At 35.2% G+C, this 20,567-nt stretch overlaps 1 protein-coding gene across 2 annotated transcripts; it reads right to left on the bottom strand.

The window, feature by feature from the left end:
- Positions 1–94: 94 nt before the first annotated feature.
- LOC108340029 (uncharacterized) lies at positions 95–6,819 on the bottom strand. 2 transcript variants are annotated; one of them, XM_052878280.1, is made up of 6 exons: positions 6,653–6,819; positions 6,350–6,564; positions 1,841–2,002; positions 1,519–1,754; positions 1,149–1,353; positions 95–507 (listed from the first exon to the last, which is right to left on the bottom strand). In XM_052878280.1, exons 1-6 carry the CDS (start codon positions 6,723–6,725, stop codon positions 505–507), a joined length of 894 nt encoding a protein of 297 aa, XP_052734240.1. In that variant the 5' UTR covers positions 6,726–6,819; the 3' UTR covers positions 95–504. The 2 variants fall into 2 exon arrangements, with proteins under 2 accessions (XP_052734240.1, XP_052734239.1); XM_052878279.1 differs by lacking the exon at positions 95–507 and having other exon boundaries at positions 947–1,353.
- Positions 6,820–20,567: the final 13,748 nt, after the last annotated feature.

The following is a 20,567-nucleotide window of genomic DNA, read 5'->3' on the forward strand; positions in this document are numbered from 1 at the left end:
AATTTTACTGTGGTTCAAAATTATATCTCTTTGCTCTTATTTCTTTTCATGTGAATGATATAAAAGAATTTATTTTTATTAATAAAAATGTGTATTCCCTGTAATTTCCTTTCCACAACTTTCCACTTCTATTAAACAAAGTCTTAACGTGTAGCACATCTAGGCCCTTACCTTGATGATGTCTAAGGCATCATCCAAAAGACCGACCATCTCATCAAATAGGTCATACATGGTTTCCTTTTCTGGTTCCGCTGGTTGCTCAGAGAGTCATAGCCTCTAAAATCAAAAGTGATAGCCCTAAACCAGCGTTTGCCACAGCAATCATCTGGTGCCTCCATGTGTACCAGATCTCTAGGGATCCATGTAAGAATAGAACACTGGCTTGGAGCCTTCACAAACACAAAAATGATTAATATGAAGAAGATGCAATCACTGCCACGTACAGCTTCAGTCCCTTCACTTCCACTCACTGTGCTGGATCTTCTCCATCATAAAAAGAGGGGCTTACTGCAAGTCAACAGCACTGTCTGAGAAACACAGTGAAACATCAAAGGAAAGATGTCCCAGAGGGTGAGGAAATGGATGAAAGTAAAAGGAACACAATGAAGTGTCGAATATGAACATCACATGATAGTTTAGTTAACAAAAAAGTTGTATAGCAACGACGCTCCATTCATGATTTTACAATCTCTGTAACAGAGTGTGACATTTAGATGTCTAATTTTGTTGTTCATTACATAGCAGAATTTGACTATTTCAGATGAGTATTATATCTTACTATCATATGTGTTTTTTTCCTTTATTTTTGAATTTTCTTCATATTCTGTCATTTGTGGTACTGGTAAAGTTTTGCAAGCCTACTCAAGTGTTTCCAGAGGTTAATAAGTTTAGGTTGGGCCTTAAACGATATATATGACACTAAGTTCTTTATTATCTCTTTATATCATAAACCATCACAAATTGCAGATTTTATTTTGATAACGTATACCCCCTTCTTCATGAACTGGAGGTATCAGAGCCAGATATTACAGCGTGCGTTGGATTAAGCAGACTAGAAATTACACAGATCTTAATGGAAACATCCTTTTGGCCGCATAACAGAATTAGATACTTTGTTTGTCAATGAACTCAATGATGAGCTGGTTCACCTTGTCTGGAACTTGTTCATGCACAAAATGGCTTCCTTCCGGAATATATGTGATTTCCAAGTCCGGCGCAACATTTTTCGCTGCCCCACTTCGGATATAGTCCTCCGTGCCTGGAAACATGAAAACATAATCTTTCTCACCCATGATGAGAAGAGTTGGATTTGTAACCTTCACTTCACCTAAGCCAGTTTCCACCTTGAGACTCCTGCAATAAAATTGTCCAAATGCAATGTTATTGAAATCTGATGTTTATAAATAACATTTTATGTTTCTAAGGTTATCTGGAGTAGCATTACAGTTTCACTTTACAATGAATTACACCTCTGCAGTTTTGAAAGAAGGAAGGAAAATGGGAATCTGTTCTGTTTACCTGTAAGGAACCTGCAATGCATATCTGAATCCAGATTTTTCATATAAAGATGCATAGGTTGCAAGGTCTTCCTCAGAGAACCATGGTGGTAGAGGAGTAGATGGGTTGAACAAGTCCATGATTTCTTGATCATCAGCTGCTACTGGAACCTCACTTTTAGAGAAGAGAGTGTAGATGTTCCTTATCACCGATTTCACAGGAAACCGGCCAAAATCTGCTTCTGCTCTCCCAGGCTCCTGTAAATCGAAATTAGTCGGTGACTACTACCTAATATTTAAAATTGGAAGGAATATAAAACTATGATGCCATATTGAATTTGTACCTGCCACCTAGTAACGTAGAAGCCTTTGGGGAGAAGGTGGTTTTGGACAGCATAGGAACCAGGAGGAATGCCTAAAGTTATTACAGCACCAAATCTTTCTGGGTGCACAGCTGCTGTACGATATGCGACTATTGCCCCAAAATCCTTGCCAACAAGGAAAGCCTGATGATATAAACAATGGTAACAGAGCATGCAATTATTTAATCATTCCTTCAATATCAGGGACATGAAGTCATAAAAAGGATGGAGGTACTGTTTCACTCCAAATAAACCAATATGGTGAGGTGGTTAGTTTGATTCTAAATAATAGAAGTCCCATTAAGTACAAAAAAATAAAAAAAAAAACCAGTTAGCCTTTTCAACTAAGTGAGATTCTCTTTTTTTATTTTATTTTCCTATCCTCAGTCACCGGCCTTAAACCAAGTTAATTTTGTGAAAACAGAGTATAATATTGTAAAATGATCTCAATAATCTGCGTGCAAAATCTCAGCAACATTTTCTTCTTTGACACGTAAAATCCTAGTGATTTCTCCTTCTTCTTCTCCGGAATGTGGCAGATCTGTTGTTGTAGGTTGTGGAGAGTGTTGCTATCACTTGGGCGATGCCTTCTCTAAACATGGTTCTTCCATGGATTAAGGAGACTGCGGAGCTTGTCACTGTGTGGAACAAGCCTCTCTCCTCCAAATCACACACCTTCGCTCAGTCTCATCCTTTTCTCACTTCTCACTTTTTCTAATCTTGGGTTTTTAGAGTTTGTTACTAATTTCGAGTTCCTCGAAATTCTTATTATATACTAGGAAGTTTGCATATCACATCGGAGATAAATTTTTAAGGATAATAATCACCCACGCCATAAGAAACTCATATTTTAGGAGAAGTACTTTTTTTTAAAAAAATAAAATAGGATATCACACATTTCAGCCTAATCTTACATATCCAAGAATATGGAGATGTCTAGCTGAAATGTTATCTCATCCTAGACAAAGAAAAATAGGTTTTAAAGTTTCTGAATGTATTTTTAGGCTATACAAATCACCTTGCTATCTATAGTTTTCATTTTCTTAGATGTGATGTAATGAACATAATATTATAGTAGAAACAAAAATTGTGGAATTCTTTCAACATATTTTTCCTTTAAAAGTAGATATTAATGATGATGTCATGGGTAAGGATTTGAGAAAGAAATAAAAGACAAAGAAAGAAAACTTTATTTGAAAAAAGTTTTACATTTATCTAGTTAAAAATGATCTAGCAATTTTTATAAGTTACTAGTGTCAGTGATACAAAACATTTGAATAAAGTCAGTAAGACTGAAATTGATTCAATTAGGAAATGTAATACTCTATTCTTGTTGATTTTCCTAAAGGATCAAATTCAATGGTTTTAAGTAGAGATGACAAAAATATTCATATTCGCGGATAATATCCACGGCGGATGGTGGATACCCACATATATTTATTACCGTGGGTTGCAGATATTTTAATATCTTATAAACTAATCGAGTACGGGTACCATACTACCCATATCCGTAGGTACCCATTATCCACAAAAAATTAAAATTAAAATTTAATTTATATTTTATTAACTTAAATTAAATTAAAATTAAAAATAATTTATACTTTATTAGGTTAAATTTAATTAAAATTAAAATTAAAACTAATTTATATTATATTTTATATATTTTTATAATTTTACTTAGATTTTATTTTAAAAATTTATAAAATATATCTTTTTAAATATCTGCAGGTTTTAAAATATCGACGGGTAACCGGACAAGTAATGAGTGAATTTTTTGTTGTTGCGAGTCGGGTAAGCACTATTTGTGCCTAACATGATCTGTTGTCATCCTTAGTTGTAAGTAGATCTTCAAGACAAAAGTATCATCATGATGAATCCATAGAAAAATATAAGGTAATATTAACAAAAAGATTTTTCTCAAAATCCCAACATATATTACTCGATATTTTTGCCCTAATGACTAAGATTTCCTCTATTAAATATTACTAGCTTTAACATCTATCCATAAATTTGTTATTCATCAAATGGATGTTAAGATAGTCTTTTTGAATGGTAAACTAGAAGAGGAAATTTATATGACTCGACCTTAAGGATATGTAGTTTTTGGTAAAAAAACAAAGTATGCAGACTTTTAAAATCTTTATATAGACTGAAATAAATACCAAAATAATTGCATGAGAAACTTGAGAGTGCTTTACTTTGTGATGATTTTTCAACTAATAATATTGCTAATTGTGTCTACAATAAATTTGAAAATGGCAAATGTATTATTATATGTTTATATGTGGATGACATGCTAATTTTTTGTACATGCAATGATACATTTTCAAGAGCAAAGTTTTTTTTAGGTCCAAGTTTAAAATGAAAGGCATGAGTGAAGAAAATGTGATTTTAGGAGTTAGAGTCATAAGAAAGAGAGATATTATTCCAAAAATAATATACTAAGAAACTTAGGAAGTTTGACTATCAGATTTTAAACTAGTAAACATTGCTTATTATGCTAATTCTAAGTTAAAGAAAAATAATGGAAAAATACATTTTTGAACCTTAGTATGACCAAATAATTGAGAGCTTATTACATTTAATGAATTTTCCTAGACCTGACATTACTTATGCACTAAGTAGACTAAGTAGGAACACTCAATGTCCTAATCAAGATCATTGGGATGCATTTACAAAACTCATATCTAAGAGGTACAATGGATTATGTCATTGAATATAGTGGATTTTCAATTTATTAAATGGGCATGGTTGCTAACCAAATCTCTAATTCAAAAGAGACAAAGTTCACTAATGGTTATGTGTTTACACTTGCGGGTAATGCAATTATATGAAAATCATGTAAGCAAAAAATTATTGCAAAATCAACAATGAAATCAGAGTTTTTTCTTTCAAAATGGCTCGAAGTGAAGTTGAGTGGTTGAAAAATATTTTAACAAACATTTTAGTAAGAATGAAACAAACCTCATCTATATCAATACATCGTGATTGTCATAACTAAAAACAAAAACTTACAATGGAAAGAATAAACATACATAATTGAAATATCATTTGATAAAGATATTAAAGTGTAGAACAATCTTCATTGACTATGTTAAGTAAGGAAAAAATCTAGCAGATCCTCTAATAAAACCCTAAAGTGAAACAAGATTTTAAAAACATCAAGGAAAATGAAACTCAAGCCACTTGCAAATAAATAAGTTATGAAAACCAAACTTTGTGGCTGGAGATTCTATAAATAAGGTTCATATAGGTAAACACAAATCAATTGGTAGTTCTACTAGCACTAAAATTTATTTTAAATCAAATTTGTTCATCCTTACGGTATGCAAAAGTTCTAGATACTACAACACTTGAAAGTTAAACTTTATAGTTAAAATTCTATGTGATATAAAGAATTTTAGCTTCTAAAAAAGTTTTTAATGATTTTTGTATTTCTTACAAGTGGTGTATGATTTGTAGTATACACTTAATGAAATATGAGTGTCGAGTGAGACTCCTTGCATGAGATCTTGGCAAGATCTTTAAAATACTCATGAATATCAGGTAATATACATGACCTAGTAAAAACAACACAATAATAACATAAGGATTTGTGAGATTATATTGTAATTGGTTCATATATCTTGTTTACATGTGTTAAGTTTCTTAATCTAGAATTGATTAATATAACTTGTTGTTATACTTGCTTTTTATGTATTACATTTTTATGAAACCTATGTCTAATCTTTACTTCTTTCTTTTTATTTATATATGGCTAATCTTTACTTCTTTCTTTTTATTGCTTTTGTGTGATATGAGGGACATTGTTATGAAAAACAGAGTATAATATTGCAAAAGAATCTCAGTAATCCACACACAAAAATCTCATAATTTCCATATTTAACGTGCAAAAGTCCTAACAACTTCCCCTTCTCCAAAATGTTGCATATCTATTGTCGTTGGTTGAGGAGAATGTTGTCATAGGTGGTGGAGGGCTTCATCCCTAAGTTGCTATCACTTTGGTGATTCCTCCTCCCCAGACCATGGTTTCTTCGTGCATCAAGGGGATCGTGGAGCTTGTGACCGTGTGGACCAAACCTCCCCTCGTTATAAAATGATAGTTTTTTTTTTCTCCTCTAAAACATACATCTTCACTCACTCATCTCTTTTCCTAACTTCTCGTATCCTAGGTTTCTTGTTCTTATAATTATAGTGATCATCTACTTTTCAGAAAATTCATCTTGTTTCGTATTGTTGTCACCTTTCTTACAACAGTTAATGCATATTTTCAAAACGGTCAAGTTATGAGAAGAAACAAACCATCTCCTAGTTTTTGTTTGCGCTGTTATATATTGTACTTCCTCGTCTATTTTGTGGCTGCTTGTTTAAGATTTAAACAGAGGTTCACAACTTAGAAATGGAAATTGTAGCCATACATTACACAATGGTTTATTTCACACACAAAACTGACAAATTCTTAAAACATGGGTGGCACATCTATTTTCTTACCTTGGTTATGTTTAAGGCATCCAAAAGACCCACTATTTCATGAACTAGGTCATGCATGGTTTCCTTTTCTGGCTCAGCAGGTTGCTGAGAGAGTCCATAGCCTCTGAAATCAAAGGCAATAGCTCTATAACCAGCGTTTGCCACAGCAATCAACTGGTGCTTCCATGTGTACCAGATCTCTGGGAATCCATGTAAGAATAGCACTGCCTTGGACCCTTCACAGACACAAAAATTATTAATTTGAAGAAGATGCAAATTACTATTAGACAGTATTCGAAGAGGATGTTGAAGAAATTAGCTTACCAGTTCCAATCTCTGCCACGTGCAGCTTCAATCCTTTCACTTCCACCTCACTGTGTTGGATCTTCTCCATCATACAAGGACGGCTTTACTGCAACTCAGCAACACTGTCTCAGAAACACAGTGGAACATCAAAGAAAACGGAGTCTCAGAAATATCATGTCAAATGTCACGTGACAGAGTTGTTCACGAATTTTTTTAGTATTTTCTATGATTTAAAATAAATTATGTTCTATAATAAATTAACAAAGCATTTTAAAGCAAAATGGTGCCACAGAAGTAATTTCGCTAGGAAAAAGTGGGTGAACTCCTAGCCAATCATATGTGTTCTATGTTAATATTGTGATATTTCTATCATAAATTTTAAGTATTTAATTAATATTTTATTTAACAGTTACTTGCTTTTTAAGTTGACTTTTATGTTCCTTTACAATTATTTTCCACGGGCTTCGAGAAATGATTATGTTAGTCTCAATAACAGCGTGACACCTCCCATGCATATTGTCATTCTTCGGTGACTTTTTTTGGGACTTTATGAATATTTAGCAGTATGCTATGATCATGGATTGCGGTTTTCTTTGCCTTTCTTTATTTACGCTATGAATCTATGATCATGCCATGGTTTTATTTAAAACAACTAATTTAAAAAAAACAGTTTAGGAGTTAAATATGTCTTTAATTTCTTAAATTTCATATATATATATATATATATATATATATATTAATTTTCAAAGTAATTGGTTTAGTTCCAAAATTTAAAAAAAAGAAGATTTTTTATGTCTCTCGTCATTTTAATAACTTGTATTATTAAAATAATAACGTGAAAATATATTTTAATTTTTTTATTAAAACACTTGTAGTTCCTAAAATTCGAATAAAATTTCATTTTAGTATCGCTGATATTTTCATTTCCTTGAATGTAAAATTTACATTTTTAGTATTTCAAATCTAAAAATATTTTTTTTATTCCTTCAACATACTTTACAAGAATATTAGGCCTTAAATTTAAAAGTTGTTTTCTTTTTAAGTATTGTAATATGAAAAAAAATTATTTTGATTTTCAACGTTGATATTGAAAATTCACTACACAAAAATAGTCTTCTACATCTCACATGTGTAAATAATAGACGAAAAAATTATGATAACATTTTTATAAATAAATGATCAATATTCATGTATGACTTGTAAATGATAAAGGTAAAAAACGATTTTACATTTGACCCCTATAAATGTAAATTTACGTCTAAATTTTACAAGAAAAATTTAAATTGAGTAGGGTCATATGTAAATTTATGTCTCTCTTACAAGGATTAGACGTAAAAATTCTCTTGTATGTCTGTCATTTATAGGTCAGACATAAATTTCTTTTAAAAAACTTTCAGTTTCCTTTTCTTTGCCACTTTTCTCTCTACATGAAGCTCTCTCTCAACGTCGACAATTTTTTGGCCATTCTCATGTGTTGTTTATTGGAAAAAAATTTTCTTTGATTATTTTTCTACGTTAAGGGTAGTTTCCTATGCTTTTCGCTAGTCTATAGATCATAGTTATACATAAACGACTTTCTCGTTTGTCTTGACTATGAATTTTATTATGGATTAAATATATTTTGGTTCCTTAAGCTTCAACAAAATTTGGAATTAGTCCCTCTTCGAAACTTTGGTCTAATTTACCTTCTTCCCTTTAAAAATGTATGGATTTAGTCCTTCAAATAAAACAACGTTACGTGTTAATTATAATTTGGTTTCTAAATGTATTTAAATTATAAAAAAACATTAAGGTTGTATTCGGTTTAAACGATTTACTGTTTAAAGAGATGAAGAAAGATGAATTTGCAGATTGTATTATGTTCACTTGTAAAGATTTTAGATGGAAGGATAACAGTTATTTGTGGGATGAGCTTAATATCATGAGAGAATATTTGCGGGAGGAGAATAACATTTTCCTATTTTATCCTCATTCAATTATTTTTAATATGCAACTGATAAATAGGAGCATTTGTATTAATAATAATAATAATTCTAAAAAATATATTATTTTAATTTTAATATTTTAAAATAATATTTAACAAAAAATATTTTACTCGTAAATTATTTTATATAATTATTACTATTAAGGATACTTTAGTAATCTTTATCTTTTTATTTATTTAAACATTTTTTTTATCTATCACATTGATCAAATCCTACATTAACTTTCACAAACTTTACTTCTAAATCTATTCTCATTTACCTCCAAATTCCTTCAAAAAAACAATACTCAACTTACTCTCAAATCATCTCAAATTCATCCATCCATTCTCCCTCAAATCCATCTCTTCAAGTGATCATACCCTAAAGGTGCAGAGTTTTCATAATAGAAAGAATAAGAGAATAGGGAATAAGAAGAGAGAATGGGGACATTGCACTTATCTTGAGATTCACGCGTGTTCCCCCACCTTCTATCACCCACAGACCCACACTGATTTGTCACCCATCCTTAGATTTCTACATCATCGCGTCCAACTTGTAACATTCTTAATCATCACATTTTCTTCATCACCCCTTCGCCTATCAGTAGTCTCCCCATCACTACACCATCAACATGTATCACCACCATCTTCACAACCTTCCCACTACAAAAAAGAAGGGTATTACCGAAGGCCAGAAGCCCTCGGAAACAGCCCAAAACCGTCGGTAAAAGGTAATTACCGAAGGCCTATCGACGGCCAAAAATCCTTCGGTAAATCGCTTGTCGCTAACCATTACCGAGGGCTTCTGCCCTTCGGTAATTACCGAGGGCTTCTGCGGTAATTACCGAGGGCCAAAAGCCTTCGGTAATTACCGAATAGCTGAAAAAAAAAGTATAATGGCAGTCAGGTGAACAGGGGTCTGGTAATCGTTTACACCAACCCTGTAAACGATTACCCGAGAGAAAATTGGAATTTGTACAGAAAGTATAACACAGGTACTCAGTCAGGTGAACAGGGGTCACCATTGAAAAAAGAAGTGACTTTTAGGCACTTTTGCACTTGTCTTAGGTTGTTCCTTGTGTTTCAGTGGTGGGAGAGGGAGGTTAGTGATGTGATTATGTCCCAATGATGGAGGAAAGTGATGTTTTGGCACCCCATGATGGAGGAAAGAAACAATGTTTATGAGATGAGCAACTTGAGTGAGATAACATGCTGTCAACTTTGACCTTTGTTGGCTATTTTACTGATAACTTTTCCCACCGACCTCCAAATGATGTGATTCTTTTTTTATTAGAAACTAGACTCAAAAATCTTTCCAATGACTACTAATTTGTAATTTTTGGACATCTGAGTTGGTACAGTTTATTGTTTCAAGTTAGCGTTTCATATATTTTTGCCAACTCTGACCTTTGCTTGTTCTTTTGCTCATAACTTTCTCCACCGAACTCCAAATGAGTTGATTCTTGTTTTGTTGGAATCTATACTCAAAGACCTTTCAAATTATGCCTTAGAAATCAAATTTACACCTTCTTTGACACTGTAATCGATTACAAGGACACTGTAAACGATTACCCGAGAGAAAATTGGATTTTGTACAGAAAGTCCAACACAGGTACTCAGTCAGGTGAACAGGGGTCACCATTGTTAAAAGAAGTGAGTTTTAAGCACTTTTGATCTTGTCTTAGGCTGGTCCTGGTGTTTTAGTGGAGGAAAGTGATGTTTTGGCACCCCATGATGGAGGAAAGATACAATGTTTATGAGATGAGCAACTTGGGTGAGATAACATGTTGTCAACTTTGACCTTTGCTGGTTAGGTAATTCTTTGCTTTTGACAAGTTTCCTAGCTTCATTCCACTAGTTTAGACATGTTAGGATGTTCACATACCTTAGAATGAGTCTACATTAGGTGAAATGACAATTTGTCACCTTATAAGTACACTTTTTAGGTACTAAATACTCAAACTTTGAGTTTTAGGTTATTGTTTTGCTTTTTATGGATTTTTTACAATGTTTTAGTCATATCCTTACATTTGGAAACATAAACCTGCACATGCCAACCCAGAATCGAAAATTGGAGCAAACAAATTTTCAAACACTACTTGATTTGAACACTGCACTAGGAAAATGCTTATAATTTGGTGGTTTTAAACCCAATATTGATTGGAAGTCATTCAGCAGCTCAATTGTTGCATCAAACAACTTTGTATCATCATTTTAAAGATGTTTAAACACAAACAGTTTGAAAACATCTTGCAATGTGAATTCACTGGTTCACTTCCATTTTAAAGCCAATTTTGATGGTTTAAGAGATGATTATGCATATAGGCATAAAAATGACCATTTGAACAGTGCACACAACTTTAAAATGGAAAAATAAACTTGCTCAAACTTTGTATATGCATAAACACAACAACATTCAACAAATCATACTTGCTATAGCCAAATATGCATGAAAATGTTACCAAAACTACACCAGAATTTAGAATTCAGTGAAATGAAATGAAGACAACAGTTACAATGACTCTAAGACATCCTAAAACACTTGATATAACTGCAGAGAATCAGCTAGAAGAATTTAAACACCTAAGACACAAGCAAAGATATCAATCACGGTGAAAAGATTGATCAAAAAAGCAATAACAGCACCTTGATTCAGGATTTATTAGCAACTCAACTATGCTTTTTGCACTTTAGTGATTAATACAGGTTGCTATTACTTGGAACATGTTTCATATCATTAAACAAACTTGCACATTGCTTAAGAAACAAAAAAGTGATGGTGTAAAGACCAAATCTGCATATAAGCTAACATATGACCAATTCAATAGTACTATCAACTTTACAACACCAATTTAAGCTTGTTCAAGCTTTCCAATACCATAAAAACAGCAAAATTCGAAAATCAACCCTGCCATAGCCAATTTATGCAGCAAATTACACCATTATAACACCAAAATCAGATTTCAAAACAAGCAAAGGTTGGACAACAATTTAATTGACTCAAGAATGTGTAACTGTACTAAACTAAGCTACAATTAAAAGGCTTAGCATGACCAAACTCAGAATGAAAAATTCAAAGAAGTTGACCAAGGTGAAAAACTACAATTAAATTCTGAAACAGTGAAATGGTAAGGATTTTAGGAACCAAGCTATGCATATTGCATTCCATTGCTTATTATGGTTGGCTACACCTTAAGCAACCTTCAACAACACTAAAAGATACAAATGGTAATAATCAACAAATGCACATGACTAAGACAAAACTGAAACTGAAAAAATAAAGCTACAAATGACACAAACAAAGAAGAATGAGAATGACAATTATAGCAGAAGATAGAAAGTAAGGAAAGAATTATGTATATTATGGAAAAGGTTGAACACAGATCCAGTTGAGACTTAATTTGATTCCTTGGCAACTGGTGGTTGAAAAAAATGCAAGATCTGTGTGTATGAATTTAATTGAGGTTACCATATTTATAGGGTGGGCTTCTACTTTCAAATAGGCTCATTAACATTCACTTCTATCATTGAGCTGGTGCAATCACGACATCTATATTGCAATAATGGGCAGTTCCTCTACTTACTCTTTCCTTATTTCATATGTGGGACTATTATGGAAGCCAATTTCAGGGGGAAACAGTGAATAACTTTGGCAGAAAGTTATTTTGGAAAGGTTGAATGGTAGGGTTACTTAACAAGTAACCTCTCCTACTATATGCTCATTGTGTAGTGTTATTCAATTTTGTGAGTTATTTGAAGTTTAGGTGTAGGGAAAAAGGCTCATTCCCATCAAGGCTATAGTATTTTAGATAGATCAATCAACAGCAAACTAAAACAGCATCAACTACAGTTTCTATGCTCAAAGTGCACAATTTATTTCCCATCAAGGCTATCATCAAAATAGACAACTCATACATGCTCAAATTGTAAACTTTACAATCCAAATTCAATTATGATTGGCTCTCAGTTCATAAGGCAATTAACAGAACACAATGAGCATGACAAACACAACAGAATGAACTTTACCTACCTGTAAATGATAACTGTTGGACACTTGAGTGCAGCCCTTTTGCAACCAGCTTTAACCTACTGTGTTGGAACCTTCCACACCTTCTGACACTCAGACCTTGTACAATAATGGACAAGTTACATTACCAAAACGTAACACCAACAAATAGTAATTATCAAACACCCTCTTACGAAGAATAAGGGCTCAACACATGCAGGTTCAATAAGAAACCTACTTACCTTGACGGCAGGGGAAGTAAGGCAACACAAAACCTCCACCGCAGGGATTGTCCACACCCTCCCTCTAACATAGCCTCCTCCACAGCACAAAAGGCAGCAACTCAGCCTCTACCGTAGAATAGTCGTCAAAGAAAACCCCTAACCAAGATGACAGAAACGCACCACCCAACCTCTCGTAGCGACAGCACCAAACCAGCTCCAAGCCTCCCCTCACCACCACCAACCGAAGAAGGAAGCCAATGTTGATTGGGAGCAAAGGACAAACAATTTTCTTGGACTCAAATGGATTGGGGAATCAAGAAAGGGAGTAGTGTTCGGAGAAAGAAATTTCGGGTAAAGGGAGAAAGGAAGACTTGCGCGAAAACAATTTGGGACAATGGGAGAGGGAAATCCCAAATTCGCATTTCATTAAGTCGATGCTTATACCGACGGTCGTAAGCCATTATCGACGGTCACAATCCTTCGGTAATTACCACCTCACATGCCCTTCGGTAAAGCCTTCGGTAAATCGATATTACCGACGGTCCAAAAAGCCTTCGGTATTTATCCTTCGGTAATTACTGCATTTCTTGTAGTGTCCATTTCCCTCTTCATTCCTAAGCTCATATGCTTCATTATCCAAACTCAATATAATTTTTCACTTTGAAGTTGTGGAGAAAGATGAAGGGCTTGGTGAACTCAATGGTTGTGATGAGATTGTATAAACCTGGACTTGAAATGAGAATCATGTGTATGAGTTTTGGCATCTCTATGAAGAGATTATGAGTAACATTGAAAGAAAAATAACTTTAAAATTAATGTTTGTTATTAATAAGAATAAAATATTATTATAGGTCCTTATGCCATGATTATGTCTCCATGTGCATATTAGAAAATAGCAATCAAATCTGGAATGCAAATCTGTGAGTTGAAAATTGTAAGGTGCCAACCATATTCCTGTAATTGTAGGCTAGAATGAATCTACTTTTTCTTATATATATTTGCTTATTTTCATCAATGAAGGACAAGAGACTTTGAATATACTTTGGCATGGTATCAGAGCAATATTTCTGATATCCCTCTCTTCTAAATGTAGCTACTAAAATGGAAAAAGAAGGAGAGAAGAGTGAGACCGAGGTGGTGAAGAAAACGTCATCACCCTACAATCTGAGTGCTAGTGATAATCCTGGAAATGTGATTACACAGGTACAATTAAAAGGAGAAAACTATGAAGAATGGGCTAAGGCGGTGAAGATCTCTCTACGCGCTCGAAGAAAACGGGGTTTCATATATGGGACTCATACGAAACCTGAAACAAACACCTCCAAGATAGAAGATTGGTGGACAATTCAATCAATGCTCGTGTCTTGGATATTAAACACCATTGACCCTAATTTGCGTTCCACTATTGCCTACATGGAAAACGAAAAGGACCTCTAGGATGACATCAAGGAACAATTCTCGATCGTGAACGGACCAAGAATCCAACAACTAAAGTCAGAATTGGCAGAATGCAAACAACAAGGAATGACGATGGTTGCCTATTATGGGAAGCTGAAAATACTGTGGGATGAATTCGCAAACTATGAGAAAATCCCACAGTGTAAATGTGGTGGATGCAAGTGTAATATTGCGACCAAACTCGAGAAACAAAGAGAAGAAGAAAGAGTCCATCAATTCTTGATGGGACTAGATGACAAGGGCTATGGAACAACAAGGTCAAATGTTTTAGCAACAAATCCATTACCCTCATTAAATCGGGTGTACGCCACTATGGTGCAAGAAGAAAAGGTGAGAACGATCACCCGATCCAAAGAAGAGCAAGGAATGATAGTGGGAATGGTTGTGAAAACAAAGACTAAGGGCAAGCTACGCAATGAAGCAAAAGAAAAATCAATTGTATGCACACATTGTGGAAGGACAGGACATGACAAGAGCAATTTCTTCGAGATTATCGGTTATCCAGACTGGTGGGGAGAAAGGCCACGAAATGAAAATAAAAGTGGCGGAAGAAATCAACAAAGGACAATGTCCTTCCGAGGGAAAGGAGGAACGCCTCGTGTCAATGTAGCGCATACTAGTGCAGGTAGCAGTGACTCGAAGTCAGATACCAGAAAACTAGAAGTAGCAGGATTGAGTAATGAGCAATGGCAGATCTTGGCAACCATGTTGAATTCTCATAAAGCAAATGCAACTGAAAAGATGACGTGTAAGAAAGCGTGTGACTTGTGGATTGTTGATAGTGGTGCCTCTAACCATATGATAGGAACACTAGACAACTTGTGGGAAAGTCGAGCTATGGAAGGGTGTCTTGTGGGGCTGCCAAATGGTGAATTGGTGTTGGCAAACAAAGAAGGATCAATTTTTTCTTGATGGAGGACTAAAACTTGAAAATGTTCTATATGTTCCGAAGTTGAATTGTAACTTGATTTCAGTATCACAAATGATAGATGAAGCAAAGTGTACAGTTCATTTTACCGATAGATTTTGTGCAATGCAGGACCACACTTTGAGGACACTGATTGGAGCGGGTGAACAGAAAGATGGACTCTATTGGTATCATGGTGTGAGTGACATAAAAACTCATCATATCAAATTGTTGAAAAGATTTGGCACAAGCGAATGGGATATCTCGCCTACCAAATTGTTGAAAAGATTCCGAATATGACAATCACGCGTGGTGATAAGAATACAAGTAGAGTGTGTGAAGTATGTGAGAAATCGAAGCAAAGTAGGAATAAATTCCCTTTAAGTGATTCTCAAGCAACCAATGTTTTCGATTTAATACATTGTGATTTATGGGGTCCATACAGAACTCCCTCATCTTGTTGTGCATCTTACTTTCTAACCTTGGTTGATGATTGTTCTCGAGCTGTGTGGATATACTTGTTGAACAATAAGAAAATCGTGTCGCAAACCTTAATTAATTTCATCACTTTAATAGAACGACAATACAAGAAACAAGTGAAAATGATACGAAGTGACAATGGAACAAAGTTCGTGTGCCTTCAACAATATTTTCAGCTACATGAGATACTACATCAAACCTCGTGTACTGGAACACCTCAGCAAAATGGAAGAGTTGAACGAAAACATCAACACATTCTAAATGTAGCACGTGCTTTACGGTTTCAAGGACAACTTCTGCTTAAATTCTGGGGTGAATGCATTTTGACCGCAAGTTACTTAATCAATCGTACACCTTCAACAATTCTCCAAGAAAAAACTCCATATGAAATAGTTAATGGGAACCCGCCTACCTATGATCATTTACGGGTGTTTGGATGCATGTGTTATGCACACAACCAAGATAGGAATGGTGATAAATTTGCAAGTAGAAGTCGCAAGAATGTGTTTGTTGGATATTCGGCTAGACAAAAGGGATGAAAATTGTTTGATTTAGAAAGAGAAGTTTTCTGGGTTTCGAGAGATGTCAAATTTGTTGAAAATGAATTCCCATTTTCCTCTCTCGTCCACAAGGAACCTTCAAAAATGAAGTTTCCTTTTGTTAATGCTGAGGTTCAAGATAAAAGCCATGATCTAGAACTCGCATCTCAGGTTGTTCCTTCACCAGAACAAACTTCTAGTTCGACAATAGAACACGAGGTTCACGAGATGCGTATGGAAGTGCATGCTTAGAGAAAAATATACTAATGACATTTAAAAGAATGAATGAAAAATAAAAGCGAAAAAGAGAAAGGAGGAGGAAACTTATGACTCGTAGACACGCCACTTGAGAGAGGACTCCAAGATAAGTGTCGAAGAAGGATCGCCACTCGCTTTGCGCAAGATAAGGTCTGCCCAAAATGGACTAGAGACAGAAAACTACCTCAAGAGGAATGCAAATTTGCAATTCAACTCAAAGAATTCATTCAATTTCAAAGTTAATCCAAAAGGAGACCCTAAGTCTTCTTATATAGCCCTTGGAGTGAGTTTGGAGAGTGGAAATAAGAGATGTGGGACTTCTAGTCTCAAGGTTGGCCAGCAGCTCCTAAGGTGCTTTGAGTCCCACATTGCTTAATTCCCTTCATCCTAAAGGGTTTATAAGCCAACTAGTTCTCCTAAAGTTCAAAACAAGAAGAAAAGTTATGATACCTTGCACTTCCATCTAAGACGCCTTTCTTCCTCTTCTTTGCTTTTAAGACCAAGCCAGGAGAGTCCCACATTGCTTGTGCTTAAAGGAAAAGAAGGGTTTATAAGCGTTTATTCTACTAGAACTAATGAAAAGAAATCAAAGAGGCAAATACAAGCCTTTGAAACCTATTATACTTTTTTTACAAATGAGTAAAGAAGACAAGAAGTAAAATAATTTCCTTTAGTCATGCTTCTTGTCATCCTTTTATTCTCTTCATCACTTGCCCTCTCTATGATCACATCATCCCCCCGGGTTGGAGAGGATTCGACCACGAATCTGGCAAATCTGCAAAAGGAGAAAGATCAACCACATTAAAAGTAGGATGCACATTCTAAGTGCTAGGCAAATCAATCTCATATGCATTATCATTGATTTTGCATAGGACTTGAAAAGGACCATCACCTCTAGGATTGAGTTTGGATTTCCTTTGTGAAGGAAATCTTTCCTTGCGCAAATGAATCCATACCCAATCACCAGGAGAGAAAGTGACCTTTTTCCTACGCTTATTGACATTAGATGCATGCTTTTGAGTGGTGTGTTCAATGCGCGTCTTGACTCTATGATGCAAATCCTTAATGAACTGCGCTTTGGACACACCATCTAATCACATGGACTCAAAATCAGGAAGGGGAAGAAGATCCAATGGAGTGAGGGGGTTGAAACCATAAACAATGTGAAAAGGAGAATGGGTGGAGGTAGAGTTGACAACCCTATTATAAGCGAACTCGATATGGGGTAGCAACTCTTCCCACTGGCATGGATTTCCCTCAAGACAACATCTCAACAATTGACCCAAAGTTCTATTAGTCACCTCAATCTGACCATTGTGGATGACAAGTGGTAGAGAAAAGAAGTTTAGTACCCAACTTGTTCCACAAAGATCGCCAAAAATGACCAAGGAACTTGGAATCTCTATCAGAGACTATTGTCTTAGGCAAACCACGCAAACACACTACCTCTCTAAAGAATAAATTAGCAATATGGACAACATCATCTACTTTGTGGCAGGGAATAAAGTGCGCCATCTTTGAAAAACGATCCACTACCACAAAGATAGAATCCATCCCTCGTTGTGTCCTAAGTAAACCCAAAACAAAATCCATAGAAATGTCAACCCAAGGACTACTAGGCATAGGCAAAGGAGTGTATAAGCCATGAGGGTGGGTGGTGGACTTAGCATGCTTACATGGAATGCATTGGCTACAAAACTTTGCTACAGTTTATGCATATGAGGCCAATAGAAATGCTCATGAAGAATGACTAAAGTTTTTGCAATCCCTAAGTGCCCCATCAATCCTCCCTCATGTACTTCTTTAATTAAGAGAAGGCGCAATGAACTCTTGAGCACACAAAGGCATTTATTCTTGAAAAGAAAGCCATTTGAAAGGAAAAAATCCTTGTGTGGTCCATGAGTACATTGCTCAAATAAAGAAGAGAAATCACTATCATCTTGATATAATTCCTTTATGTGATCAAACCCAAGCAACTTGGTTTCAAGAGTAGTCAAAAGAGTGTGTCTTCTTGATAGTGCATCAACTACTATATTAGAAGAACCCTTCTTGTGTTTCATGACATAAGGAAATTGTTCTAAGAATTCCACCCACTTAGCATGTCTCTTATTGAGTTTGCCTTGGCTTTTCAAATGTTTTAAAGTCTCATGATCACCATGGATCACAAACTCTTTTGAAAGTAAGTAATGTTGCCAAGTTTGCAAAGCTCGAATAAGAACATATAATTCCTTATCATAAGTGGAATAATTTAAGTGACTCCCTTTAAGCTTCTCACTAAAATAAGCAATAGGATTTCCTTCTTGAAGAAGTACAACCCCAATACCTACATTAGAAGCATCACACTCAACTTCAAATGACTTAGAAAAGTCAGGCAAGGCTAAGATGGGAGCATGAGTTAACTTGTCTTTATGGACTTGAAAACTCTTTTGTTGCCATCCCCCACTTAAAACTTACATCCTTCTTTACTATGTCACTTAAAGGAGCGGTGAGAGAAGAGAAATTAGGCACAAAAGACGGTAAAAACTAGCTAGGCCATGAAAACTCCTCACATCCTTAATGTTTTGAGGAAGAGGCCACTCCCTAATAGCATCAATTTTGGAGGAGTCAACTTTAACTTCTTGGGAGCTAATAACAAAGCATAGAAAAACAACTTGCTCCATGCCAAAAATGCACTTCTCTAAATTAGCAAACAATGATGCCTCCCTTAAGGCTTGAAGAACACTCCTAACATGCATGCAATGGTCATCTAAAGACACACTATAAATGAGAATGTCATCAAAGTAGACCACTACATATTTTCCTATGAAAGGTCTTAAAACATGATGCATGAAAGTGTTAGGAGCATTAGTCAAACCGAAAGGCATGACAAGCCACTCATAAAGTCCAAATTTGGTTTTAAAGGCGGTTTTCCATTCATCCCCTTCTTTGATTCGAATTTGATTATAATCGTTCTTAAGATCAATTTTGGAAAATATGGTGGAACCATGAAGCTCAGCTAATAAATCATCTAACCTAGGAATGTGATGCCTATACTTAATGGTGATGTTATTAATGGCCCTACAGTCGGTGCACATACGCCATGAACTATCGTTTTTTGGAACAAGGATCACTGGCATAGCACACGGACTCATGCTATCTCTAACCCACCCTTTCGACAACAAACCCTTTACTTGTCTTTGAATTTCTTGGGTTTCCATGGGATTTGTTCTATAAGCTGGACGATTTGGAAGAGAAGCTCCTGGTATAAAATCAATTTGGTGTTCAATTTCTCTAAGAGGTGGTAAACCTTTTGGAGGATCTTGAAACACATCTTGGAACTCCTCTAGCAAACTATCTAACTTAGAAGACCTAAGGACAAGAGTGGATGTGAGACACTAGGAAGGAAGAACACAAAAGATAGGCTCTTTATTTTCAATAACTTTAAATACCTCTTTATGAGAGATGACGCAATTATGCTTGACCTTCTCCTTTTCTTCACCTCTCTTGGACTTCATGATGAGGTGGTCGTCTATTGTATTTCCTTTGGAGTGAGAGGTTTTAAGATGACTTTGCGCCCCTGGTAAGTAAAAGACATTCTATTAGTAAGACCATCATGTTGAATATTTCTATCGAATTGCCATGGTCTTCCTAATAGAATGTGAGTTGCTTCCATGGGTACAACATCACAAAGAACCTCATCTTGGTACTTGCCAATGGAAAAGGAAATATGGACTTGTTTATTGACCAAGATTTCACCCTCCTCACTTAACCATTGAAGCTTGTAGGGCTTGGCATGCGCAATAGTGGGCAACTTGAGTTTGTCCACTACACGAGTGCTAGCCACATTAGTACAACTTCCCCCATCTATAATCATGGAACAAACCTTGCTAGCTATAAGACATCTAGTGTGAAAAATGTTTTCTCTTTGAGTGGAGTCAAAGTCCTTGTGGACTTGTCCCAATAGACGTCTTATAACTAGTAGGTCTCCATCAAATGGAACCTTGTATTCATCTTCACTAGAGGAAGAAGAAGAGTGAGAAGTGTGTGAAGGTGAAGAAGGAGGAGAGTCATCGGTGACAACCTCTTCTCCTCGAATGCACATTGCCCGCTTGTTTGGGC

This window comes from Vigna angularis, chromosome 5 (assembly GCF_016808095.1).
Source record: "Vigna angularis cultivar LongXiaoDou No.4 chromosome 5, ASM1680809v1, whole genome shotgun sequence".
Lineage (NCBI taxonomy): Eukaryota > Viridiplantae > Streptophyta > Magnoliopsida > Fabales > Fabaceae > Vigna > Vigna angularis.